This window comes from Phyllostomus discolor, chromosome 4 (assembly GCF_004126475.2).
Source record: "Phyllostomus discolor isolate MPI-MPIP mPhyDis1 chromosome 4, mPhyDis1.pri.v3, whole genome shotgun sequence".
Lineage (NCBI taxonomy): Eukaryota > Metazoa > Chordata > Mammalia > Chiroptera > Phyllostomidae > Phyllostomus > Phyllostomus discolor.
The window spans coordinates 149,274,247-149,285,545 of NC_040906.2; the positions used below are offsets into that span (position 1 = coordinate 149,274,247).

At 38.6% G+C, this 11,299-nt stretch overlaps 1 protein-coding gene across 1 annotated transcript; it reads left to right on the plus strand.

The window, feature by feature from the left end:
• Nucleotides 1-277: 277 nt before the first annotated feature.
• On the plus strand, nucleotides 278-10,086 carry SMIM8 (small integral membrane protein 8). The gene is made up of 3 exons (XM_036024440.1): nucleotides 278-508; nucleotides 6,844-7,001; nucleotides 8,666-10,086. The coding sequence occupies exons 2-3, from the start codon at nucleotides 6,867-6,869 to the stop codon at nucleotides 8,822-8,824; spliced, it is 294 nt and encodes a 97-aa protein (XP_035880333.1). The 5' UTR covers nucleotides 278-508; nucleotides 6,844-6,866; the 3' UTR covers nucleotides 8,825-10,086.
• The last annotated feature ends 1,213 nt before the right edge of the window (nucleotides 10,087-11,299 follow it).

Sequence of the window (11,299 nt, forward strand, 5' to 3'; positions counted from 1 at the left end):
CCTCTCCTTGTGGGTTTCCAACTCAAGGTTGTGAGGCTGGAAACTAAAGATAAAAAAAAGTTAAAAAAAATGGCCCTTGCAAACTCCAGCTGGCCAGTCCTCTGGGGCCAGCACGAGAGGGCCAGGGAGGCTACTGGATGGAGCTGCGTCCCTGCAGTTCCCGCGTCCCTGCGCCGCAGCCTCCAGGCGGTAGGGGCCGCTGTGGCACAGAGCCGGCGAGCGCGTTAGGACCCTCTTTCCCTAGGGCAGAGAGGAGGAGACACTTCGGCTGGTGAGCCGAGCGGGTGTCCGGGTTGCGAGGTCTGCGCGGTCTCTCCGGCGCGCGCTCGTTCGTGACCTTCGCTGCTCGGACACTTTGGGCGTCTCACTACCGGGGGCGTGGGACACTGCGGCGTTCGGTGTAGGATACCGAATCCTCGTCATTTCGGGGGCTCCCTGAGCCAAGTCTCGGGCATCTCTGACCCCCAGGGCCCATTGTCCGCAGCTTACACCAGGAGCCGACACTCTGGTCAGTGACCCGTCTTTGGACACCTCCACCTTATTTAAGAACCCTCGTATTTCCTGGACCGTTTCTTGGTGCCCTAGCTCACCAAACTCGGTTTAAGGAAAATGATTTTGTGGTGCTTTTCAATTGTGGTGCCTCTTTTTGTAACTTCTAAGTCCTGTGTTCCCCCGGCAAGACAATGCCTGGAACTCAACTGAATGCAGTTTCTCTTTCTGGAGGCTTGGAATGCAGGTCTCTGGAGTCCTAGCTCGCGGAGTGTAGGTACCACGGGAGGGGAGGGGACACAAGTGGTATGCACAGCCCTCAGTCCACGACAGCCATTGTCATAACCTCCTACCTTACAGTAAATTCAAGATGGAAAGGTACTTCTTACTAGTATTTTTTACATTAAAAACAATACAGAATCCATTTATTATTTTTTTTAAAGATCTTATTTTATTTTTTAGAGAGAGAAGGGAGGGAGAAAGAGAAAGAGAGAAACATCAATGTGCAGTTGCTGGGGGTCATGGCCTGCAACCCAGGCATGTGCCCTGACGGGGAATCAAACCTTTGACATTTTGGTTTGCAGCCCAAGCTCAATCCACTGAGCTATGCCAGCCAGGGCTTTTTTTTTTTTTTTTAATTGTTGTTCAAGTACAGTTTTCTGCCTTTTATTCCCCTCCCAGCCCACCTGCCCCAGCCCTCCCCACCTCCCTCCTGTTTCCACCCTCCCTTGTTATTGTCCCTGTGTCCTTTACACTTGTACCTTCCTCCTTTCCCCTGAAATTCCATCCCCTCTCCCCTCTGAACACTGTCAGCCTGTTCTCTATTTCAGTGTCTTTGGTTATATTTTGCTTGTTTGTTTTGTTGTTTAGGTCCTGTTAAAGGTGAGATCATATGGTATTTGTCTTTCACTGCCTGGCTTATTTCACTTAGCATAATGCTTCCCAGCTCCATCCACGCTGTTGCAAAGGGTAGGAGCTCCTTCTTTCTTTCTGCTGCATAGAATTCCATTGTGTGAATGTACCATAGTTTTTTGATCCATTCATGTACTGATGGGCACCTAGGTTGCTTCCAGCACTTGGCTATTATAAATTGTGCTGGTATGTGTTTCAGGATTCTTAGGATATAATCCCAGCAGTGGAATTGCCGGGTCAAAAGGCAGATCCATTTTTAGTTTTCTGAGAAAATTCCATACTGTTTTCCACAGTGTCTGCACCAGTCTGCAATCCCACCAACAGTGCACTAGGGTTCCCTTTTCTCCACATCCTTGACAGCACTTGTTTGTTGCTTTGTTTATGATGTCCATTCCATTTTTAAAGTTTAAGTGATTACACGTTTATGTTTCTTAAATCTTGTAATAATTTATAAATGCAGAGTCTAATTGATTTAGGAGTGAGGTGGGGTAAAGTGGTGGAATAGGGTGGGCAGGGAATTGAGAGACCAGGATTCTCTCACTCTCCCACTGTCAAAGTCACCATCTCTTTGGGTCGAGGTTTCTCTTTGTTTAAAAAAGGGTCCAGATGGTGAGGATAACAATAGCTACCATTTATTGAACATATCCTTTTAGAAGTGTTTTCTCATTTAATCCACACAGTGATTCTATGCAACAGATAATATTACCCCTTTTATAAAGGTGGAAACCGAGGCCCAGAGAGGTTGTTGCTTAAACATAACCAGTTTATAAATAGCAAAGCTGGAATTTGAGGATATGCTCGTTCTCCTCAAGATATCAAGTCCTCTGATTCTATCCCAGATTTGTTTATTCTAATTTAAATTATGTTTAAGGTGTTCTGCCCCATACTTCAAGTTATTTTCTTAAATAATAAGTGTGGGATGTGAAACTAAAATAGCAAGTATATTTACATCTGATTAAAATATTTTGTCCATTTTATAATTCCTTGCATCTTTTAAAAGAAAGGCTTTGATTATTGCTAAGGTTCCTTCTCACTAACATTCTATGATTCTGATAATTTTGTTTTGTTATCTCTTTTATTGAGATACTTATTCCAAAAATGAATATCTGAAGATTAAATTTTTCTCCAAAGTAACATATATTTTGTATCACAGTCTAATTTTCATGTACACTATAATGGAGATAGTCATGCTAATTTTATGCCAGTGAAATGTGTTTCACAACTGGCAAACAATTGCTTGTCAGTTATGAATGACACTCTGGATATCCCGCTAAGTAATGAATTTTACTGAAGGAGAGAAAACCATTCAGAAATGACCAGTCCTGACTCCATCTGGGGCCATCTTTTACAGCCTCGCCAATTGTGTGTGTGTTCCAGTGCAGACCCCGTTCTCACTCACACTTTGAGGTGTGAATGACCCTCATGGAGAGTTGTGCAGAGAGGCAGTCCTTTCTCTCTGCTGCTTCCTTTTCCCATCGCATATTTCCTTCACAAGAGGCTGGGGAAGAGAAAAAAGTACAGAACTTTTTACTAGGGAGGGACTGATGAAGTAAATGCAGCTTAGTTTACCTCGTTTTTATGGGCAGGTGTGAAAAATTCTCTGTTGTGAGTACAAGAAACACAAAAGTTTATTTTTATTTGTTAATTATTATTTTCCATACACACAACTGTAAACCTCTTTCACCCTACCCTGTATAGTGCAGTAGGTGATCCCTAAATTTATACATGTCCTTTCAGTAAACATTTGCAGTGGTTGCAGTTTAGGTATTCTTTAACTGTCATTTCTGGTAAAGAGTTTAGCATACATAGCACACCATCAAGGTGAACGTGGATGTCTGGGGGTTGCAGTGTAATAACTACTGTCTAGATTATTATTTTCTTGGTCCATTGCAAAGGAAATGTAGGTTTTCTAAGGAAAGAGGAGACTGAAGAATTTTAGAATTAAAATTCATTATGATTCATGTTAGAGCACTCTTTATACTTAGTTTATAAACATCTGGTATAAGTTGAATTTCATGACATTCAACATCATTGCATCCCTTTAATTGTGAGATAGTGAAATGTCTATTGGCTGTAACCAGTCTGTCTCTCTCTCTCTCTTTGTGTTTATATATACATAGCCACATATATATAAATATATTTATTTTGGGACTTAAGGTGAGGAGTGAGTTAATCATCCTTAATTCTTGACACATTATCACCAACACAAAGTACGTGATAGCTAAGGTCTGAGGACCCTTTTATGCTCTACAATTTGTGTTCCCCATACCTTCCTCTCCCATCACCTTGTTTTTCTTCCTAGTAAACAATTTTAAACCACATTCTACCAGATAGCTTTGTTTTAATTACATGCAGCTATTTCTCAAAACTTAAAGAAAAGTGCTGGTGAGCATGACTTTTACCTTTGTGTATTTGGTGTTTTAGGACTTGTTAGTATTCTTATCTAATGCCCCAATGTCTGTTTGTGGTATATTCTTTTTTTTTTTTTAAGATTTTGTTTATTTATTTTTTAGAAAGAGGGAAAGGGAGGGAGAAAGAGAGGGAGAGAAACATCAGTGTGTGGTTGCCTCTCACGTGCCCCCACTGGGGACATGGCCTGCAACCCACTCACGTGCCCTGACTGGGAATCAAACCAGCGACCATTTGGTTCGTAGCCCACACTCAATCCACTGAGCTACACCAGCCAGGGCTGTTTGTGGTATATTCTGAGGCTCTGATTGAGTCCTAACAACATGGATGTTGTGTTAACTGTTTCTTGCTTTGCATTTCTAATAGGTATGACCTATTTATAGACTATAATACTGCTTCTACTTTATTGCTTCTTTCTGAATTTTCTCTTTTCCCACATTACTGTCAAACACATCATTAGCATAAGGAGAAATATCACTGGCGCCTAGTCTAAGCAATCTGGTGGCCAACACTTTGACTTACATTCTAAATATATTTGTACTTGCCATTTATCCTGCTCCTATGGCTAAGATGGAAAGGTGAAATGCCAGCAGATTTCACAGAAGAAAATGAAAGCAATAGATGCAGTGGATGGTTGCCACAAGAAAGGAGAAGTAACAAAAGAATTTAGCATCAATCCCCCTACACCATCAACATTTTTGAAAGATTGAGCCAAAACTGAAGTGGAAGTTAAAGGGATTCTGGGACTAAAGCAGAGTCAAATGTGAAGTCTTTTTTTTTTTATAGCTGTTTTTGCATGGTATCAAGAAGTTTACACAAGAAATGGGCATGTAAGTGGACCCGTTTTTCAGCAGAAAGCATTGGATTTTTTGCCAGCTTTGGGCATGATGAATATCAAACAGCTGTGTGCTAGTGGAACAAATTTTAGATGTGTTAGAGAATTGTTTCAGAAGTTGTAGTGAAAAAAGAAAAAACTGTTCCAGTAGAGAAAATTAGTAACTTGTATGCAGGAGAAATTTAAAGAAACAATTGCTAGTTACAACTTGAATGGTGTTTTAAATGCTGATGGAATTAAGGTTTACAGGTTGTTTGTTACCTCATATACTTTGTGTCCTAGGTAGACTTTGCAAAGGAGGTAAACAGAGATTGATGATCCTTCTGCTGTAACGCATCCTGGATGCAAAAGATGAGACCTCTGGTCACTGGCAAGTCAGTTAACCCTCAGGGCTTCAGAAATGTTCATCGACTCCCCCGTGATTACCAAGCTAGTGTGTATGCCTGCAGGATGAGAGATATGTTTAATGAATGGTTGAGAAGGATTGGCAAGAGAATGAAAGGAGCAAAATGCAGTATCCCCTTCGTGATAAACAGTTGCTCTGCCCACAGCACTCGCCTATGCTTGACTCATGCATGTGTTTTCCCATTGAACTGCATAGCCACTCTGCAGGCATCCGGTTAGGGTGTAATTTGTTCCATGAAAGCTCACTGCAGAAACAACTCTTCTAAATTTAGATGATGAAGGGAAAACAGAAAATAAATGAAGCAAGCCATTGGCATGATTACTGAGACCTGGTGGTCTGTAGAGCCACCCACAGGAGTGAAATGTCGGTGGAAAACAGGTATGATTCCTGTGAAGCACCCTACGGTCAGCTTGGAAGAAGATCACAAACCAAGTGTGGTGTTTGATCTCTTCTGGACTCAGGTGCTGTTGTCACTGCTCTCATAAATCGGTTTGATTTTGAAGGCACCGTGGCTACAGATGTCATTTGACCTACTCCCAAGATTAGCAAATCTAAAATTGCTGCAGGAGTGCTAACGAGTGTCAAAATGGAACCAGAAAGTGATGATGATGGTGATGACGGCAACAATGATAACTGTAATATGCAAGGGAACAAGTGCTGGAACAGACAGCAGTGAACATTTCAGAAGTCCTTGCATGTGTACAAAGTGTTGACAGTCTTTCCCTTAGAGCAGATGTTCCTGACGAGGTGTTTACCCAATTAAGTGAGATAGATAAATATCTTGTGACCACTGCAACAAAGACTTTTGAAAAAAACTGACCTGCTATAACTAATAAAATTGCAAAAATACTGGTTTTATAAAGTGTATAAAATGGGAGACTTAAAGAATACTTGTATAAACAAGGCCCCAGTGAGTGTTTAAATGTGAATGTTTGACTCTTAAACTTTATAACATTTACTGCATGGTAGGTCACTAATTTCAGCTCTTTTTTTTTTTTTGAAAGGTTTCTTTTCCGACCATCTCCCTTCCAACCCCTTCACTCTCCCATCATTAGGTGGCAGAAATGATAACAACAAGCCTTGCCTAACAACACATGGAGGAGAAAAGTATTCATAAAATGTTACCACTGCAGCTGGGAGAACCAGAAGCCAAAAGACTCACTTAGATCTAATTGGATAGATTTAGAGTGTTTCGGAGAAGAGAAAAGCCGTCCTTACCAGAGAGTCCCTATAGGCAAAAGGGGAGTGAGGACACACTGTTACCCTTCCTGCTTGGTGCCAGTGGTTGGGCCTGTGGCAGAAGGGGAGGAATGTGAAGGGAAAGTGGGACAGGGCGTGAAGCTGTAGGAGAAACTGGGCAAAGGAATGCTAATACTTCTGTCAGCTTGGTGTCCTGAAAGTACTTCTGTCAGGTTGGAAGGTGAGAAAGAGTGAAAGTGGAAGGAAATAGAGAAGGTGTGGATAGCCCACTGCCCACTGCCAGCCTAGTACGTCCTTCATGTAACAAACAACAATGTGACTCAGGCCAACAAGTAATTCTCTAGCCTTCCGTAAGTAGGAAAACAGCTTTTTCCCACTTTACTGGTTTGTTCTGAGAGATGAAAAATAAAATAACCATTTTGCCAAACAATACTTAAAGCATTATTTACAAAATATGTGTTAAAAATAAAATGATCAACAATCACTTTTGGTATATATCTGGACTGGAATTTTTAAAAATTAGTATAGTTTTTATAAAGAGCATTATCGAAAAACAATCATGAAAGAACAAAGTCTCTTATTTTATTTCTAGGTAATAAATCATCATTAGTCAAGATGTCTTCAGCACCTGAGCCTCCAGCCTTTAAAAATGAACCATCCAAAGAGAAAGACTTTCAAAACCCAGGTCTCAGAGGGGTCCGCACAACGACTTTATTTCGGGCTGTGAATCCAGAGCTCTTCATTAAACCTGTAAGAAATATACACAGGATAACACTTATGTTTAATTTAACTAGGCTACCAGAAACAGTTCTTATTTTCCTATGACATTTCATTTTATCATGGCAATTTTATGTTGACTATTAAGATCTCTCTGAATAAATGCAGGTGGAAGGAAAATTTTACTGCTGTTTCACTAAATACACATGTAAAGTGAATTATTTTAAGGGTATTTGAGACTTAATGGAAAATGGTTGTACTTTCATGGATCAACTTCTCAAATTCCTACTTAAAATTTGAATAGCCGTATTAATTAGAAGGAAATTTTTAATGTTTAATGAGGTATTATTAAATTAGATCTTCCAATGAAACAAAGCAAAATGAGAATCTGATCATTATTATAAACTACAATTCCAGCATTTATTAATAATGTTTTTACCTAAGGCATAGTGCAAACATTTTGTTAAAAATTTCAAAATGTACATTTGTACACTGTTAGGGAATCAGCTAATCACTGATATCCTTGATGCAATTTATTGAATATATTTGATTTGATAAATTTTTACTTTTAAATAGATATACATTTTATTTTAAAATAAATTTAAATCAAATTATTATAAATATATTTAAATGTATTTGATTATAATTTTAATAACATGGTTGTCAGTGTAAACTGTTTACAGTTAAATAGATCAATTTAGCAATCAAATCATTAAATCAAAGTAGAATGTTTTAAAAACTTCGAACTAATGTGTTTTTTTAGTTGCCAAATACATATTAAGAATTTCAAATTTAAACTACTCTTGAGTTTGTGGCCTTTCTTAGATGTCCATCCAAGTAAAAAGGTTTGACCTGTATTTTTTTCATTAAGTTTTGAAGTAGTAGTAAACAGTCGGTATGGTGACAGAACAGAATACAGATTGAAACTTTTATCACAACTCTGCACTCACACTGACCTAAGAAAGGCCCATTGGTTGAGTGTGAACACTCAGAAAGGAGGGTCTGAGTTACAGTGATAAAGATTAACACTTCTGTGGAGTTGTGAACATCTTTCCTACATTTAAAAACTTCTTTTTAAATTCAAAGCTAGTTGCTTTGCCTTTAAGGATCTTGGATTTTCCAGCAGAAAATCAAGGTTATAATAACAGCATCATATCTGTTGCAGGCACTAAATTTCTTGAGGTGACAGAATAGGTTCCCAGGGAAGAGTGTACATTGCCATTTTTGCGGTATCTAATGTATGGCATGAAAGGCTTTTTGCCAGTTTTTCACAAACTCAGAAGAGAAGAATGGCATGTATACTTTATTCCCCACTTCCTAATAAAATTAACTAACTTAAGGAGGTTAAGCAGCTTCCCCATGTCACCCAGACAACACTGAAAACTTGAGCACCGAGCCAGTTTCCATGCCTCCTGTCTCCTCTGCCACTTTGCCAGCTGTCACCTTCCTGTAGGTGGAGGTCTGGGATGCCCAGGCTATAGACAGCAGAAAGACTGGAGAGGAGAAGCAAGAGTCTTCCAGACTCTCCAAATTATCAGGAATTGAGTTAACTCAATGGAGAACTGGATAAATTATAATTGAAAATATATGAATACTAGTGTGGTAATAAAGAATTGATTTGTCAAGAGGAAAATGCAACAGGTATTTGGGTCCCTTCAAATTATTAATGAGATTTTGTAATTTTTTTTCTTTGACAGAACAAACCTGTAATGGCTTTTGGATTGATAACCCTTTCACTATGTGTGGCTTATATTGGTTATCTACATGCAACACGAGAGAATAAAATGGAACTCTATGAAGCTATTGATAGTGAGGGGCACAGTTACATGAGGAGGAAAACATCTAAATGGGATTAGTGGTGCTGGTTACTGTGGATGGAGCTGTGTTAAGAGCTCCGGAATCGTTTGTGATGGACTATATATTCACAATATCATGTTTCGTGTGCAGTTGCAACAAACCACTTAATGATCTTTGTATTTTCAAAGCTGCGGCCATTATCTCATTCTTTTTCCACAGAAAGCTCCTCCATGTACTTTTTAAATGAAGTCCTCTTATAAAGGTGCCATGAGAATGGAAGTCATTTTTGTTAATTAAGTTTTATGTAATAAAAGTACCCAGTGTTGTTAAATTTGCATGGTATTTTTAATATTTTAAAGTGAATGGTGCATTTGCAATTGCTGTGAGGGTTTAATTGTTTTGATTTGCAAAGGAAATGGTCATTTTCTAACTGGGCATAGAACCTATATTTGTGAAGAAAAAGAAATTATTGTAAATTATTGTAAACTCTGCAGTCAATGTTAAAGACAAATAGTTTATACAGAGTCACAGATGGTTCATATATTTTGGTTTTCCATTTCAGCTATTTTTAGTCCACAATTTTATTTTAATTGAAAAGATACTCACACTCAACTATTAAAACCAAGATTAAATGAGAGAATAACCAATGTAATTGGAGTTGTTTTTTTTTAAAGAAGAAGTATGTTATATTGAGCTACGATGTTTTTATTTGACTGCAGCTGTTATCTATTTTAGTTTTTGTCAGTTAATGCCACAATGATACAATAAACATGAGGCCAAATGTTCTTACAGTTATTTAAAAACTAGAACTACTCAATAGATAACAAGGTCTCCTTACTATCCTGGGTTTAACTTACATAATTTAAATCTTTCTGACAAAGGTTCTGGACCTGTATTATTTCTACATATTTATCCCATTCTCCAAAATCATTGTAATTAGGGCTCAATAATAAATCTCATCTCTGAACTTTTATTTCATTTATTATTACCAAGTAATAGTAACTGCACAAGCAGAGTTTATCATCATAATGTCAGTTTTTACTTTCCAGAACTTTAGTGTAATTTTGCAAAGATTCATGAAAATGCAGTTATGCCTGATTTGTAGATATCAAAGAGCTTAGCTGAGTTATCTGTATGCATCTAAATTCAGTCTTTACTACCGAGCCCTAAATATTTCTTGCTTTTTCTCTCTACCATAGTATGTAGTTTAAAATGTACTTCAGTGGTATAAAATGTCTTTTAATTTAAAGTATTATGTTTTGGTTTTGGTTTCCCTGTGGACTTTGGTTGTTAATGAACTTGAACTTCTGTTTTCAGTTTATGTGTCACATTATCATCTTTTATAATTCTTTAGTATTCAACAAAATGAGTTGACATTTGGCAGGGGAGATATTGGTTAGGTGAACTATCAAGAGATTATCATAGCCCTGGCTAGGTGGCTCTGTTGGTCAGACCATCATCCTGTACACCAAGTACACCGAAGTTTTCAGTTCGATCCCCAGACAGTGAACATGCCCAAGTTGCAGGTTCAGTCCCCAGTCAGGGCGCATACAAGAGGTAACTGATCGATGTTTCTCTCTCACACTGATCTCTCTCCCCCTTAACCCCTTCTGCTTTCTCTAAAATCAGTAAACATATCCTCAGGTGAGGATTAAAAAAAAGAGGGGTTATTGCAGCTCAGAGGATAGAAGGAATTGTACACAGTACAGCCTTAAGCCATGTGACATCTACATGAATGAACCAGGATAGCAGTAGATTGGGCGAGGCACATGGCTGTGAAAGAAAAATAGTACAGTGGGGAATCACCTTGAATTTTAGGAATAAGTACCTAATAGTGATACTTTTTGCAGGATGGTTATGAGTTACAACATGGTCTGTGTGTGTAAACTCAAAGACTACTTGGCTATGCGTTGATGTTTCATTCATTTTCTAAGGGAAAATGCCGCTCCAATAAAGTCAATTATGTCAGAAAGGGACAGTCAGGGCAAGATATTGACAGCATCTTGGTGTGTGGGTCCAAGTAGTTAAAGGAAGGTCTTTTAATGTGGGAGTCTGGCTGAAACTGGGCAAAACTCAGTAACAGGTTAGGTCTTGAACCAAGTCTTAGTAAGATGACTGTTGATAAGTGACAAACGACCTTTTGCCCAGGGAATTAATCTGTTCTGATAGGAGAGCAATTTACCCAGAGGACCAAGCTGTTCAATTGATAAATGAGTTTTCAAGCATTTCCTGAAATAAGCAGTGAAATTATTTATTGGTTTATAGCCTTATATTTTATAGGGTGACCAATGTGTCACAGTTTATCAGGCATGGGGTAAGGGGGGCAGGGGGATGGTGCTTTGCATATAGGACTTTCAATTTTAAAACAAGTTCAACAAATTATTTAACTGTGTGACTTTAAAGGTTTTTTTTAAAAGATTTTATTTATTTATTTTTAGAGAGAGAAGGGAGGGAGATAGAGAGAGAGAAACATCAATGTGTGGTTGCTGGGGGTCATGGCCTGCAACCCAGGCATGTACCCTAGCTGGGAATCG

Excerpts from the sequence above, each read along its gene's own strand:
- SMIM8 (XM_036024440.1), top strand. The coding sequence starts at position 6,867 with ATGTCTTCAGCACCTGAGCCTCCAGCCTTTAAAAATGAACCATCCAAA. Across the intron at positions 7,002-8,665 it reads CAGAGCTCTTCATTAAACCT|AACAAACCTGTAATGGCTTT; the intron begins GTAAGAAATATA and ends TTTCTTTGACAG.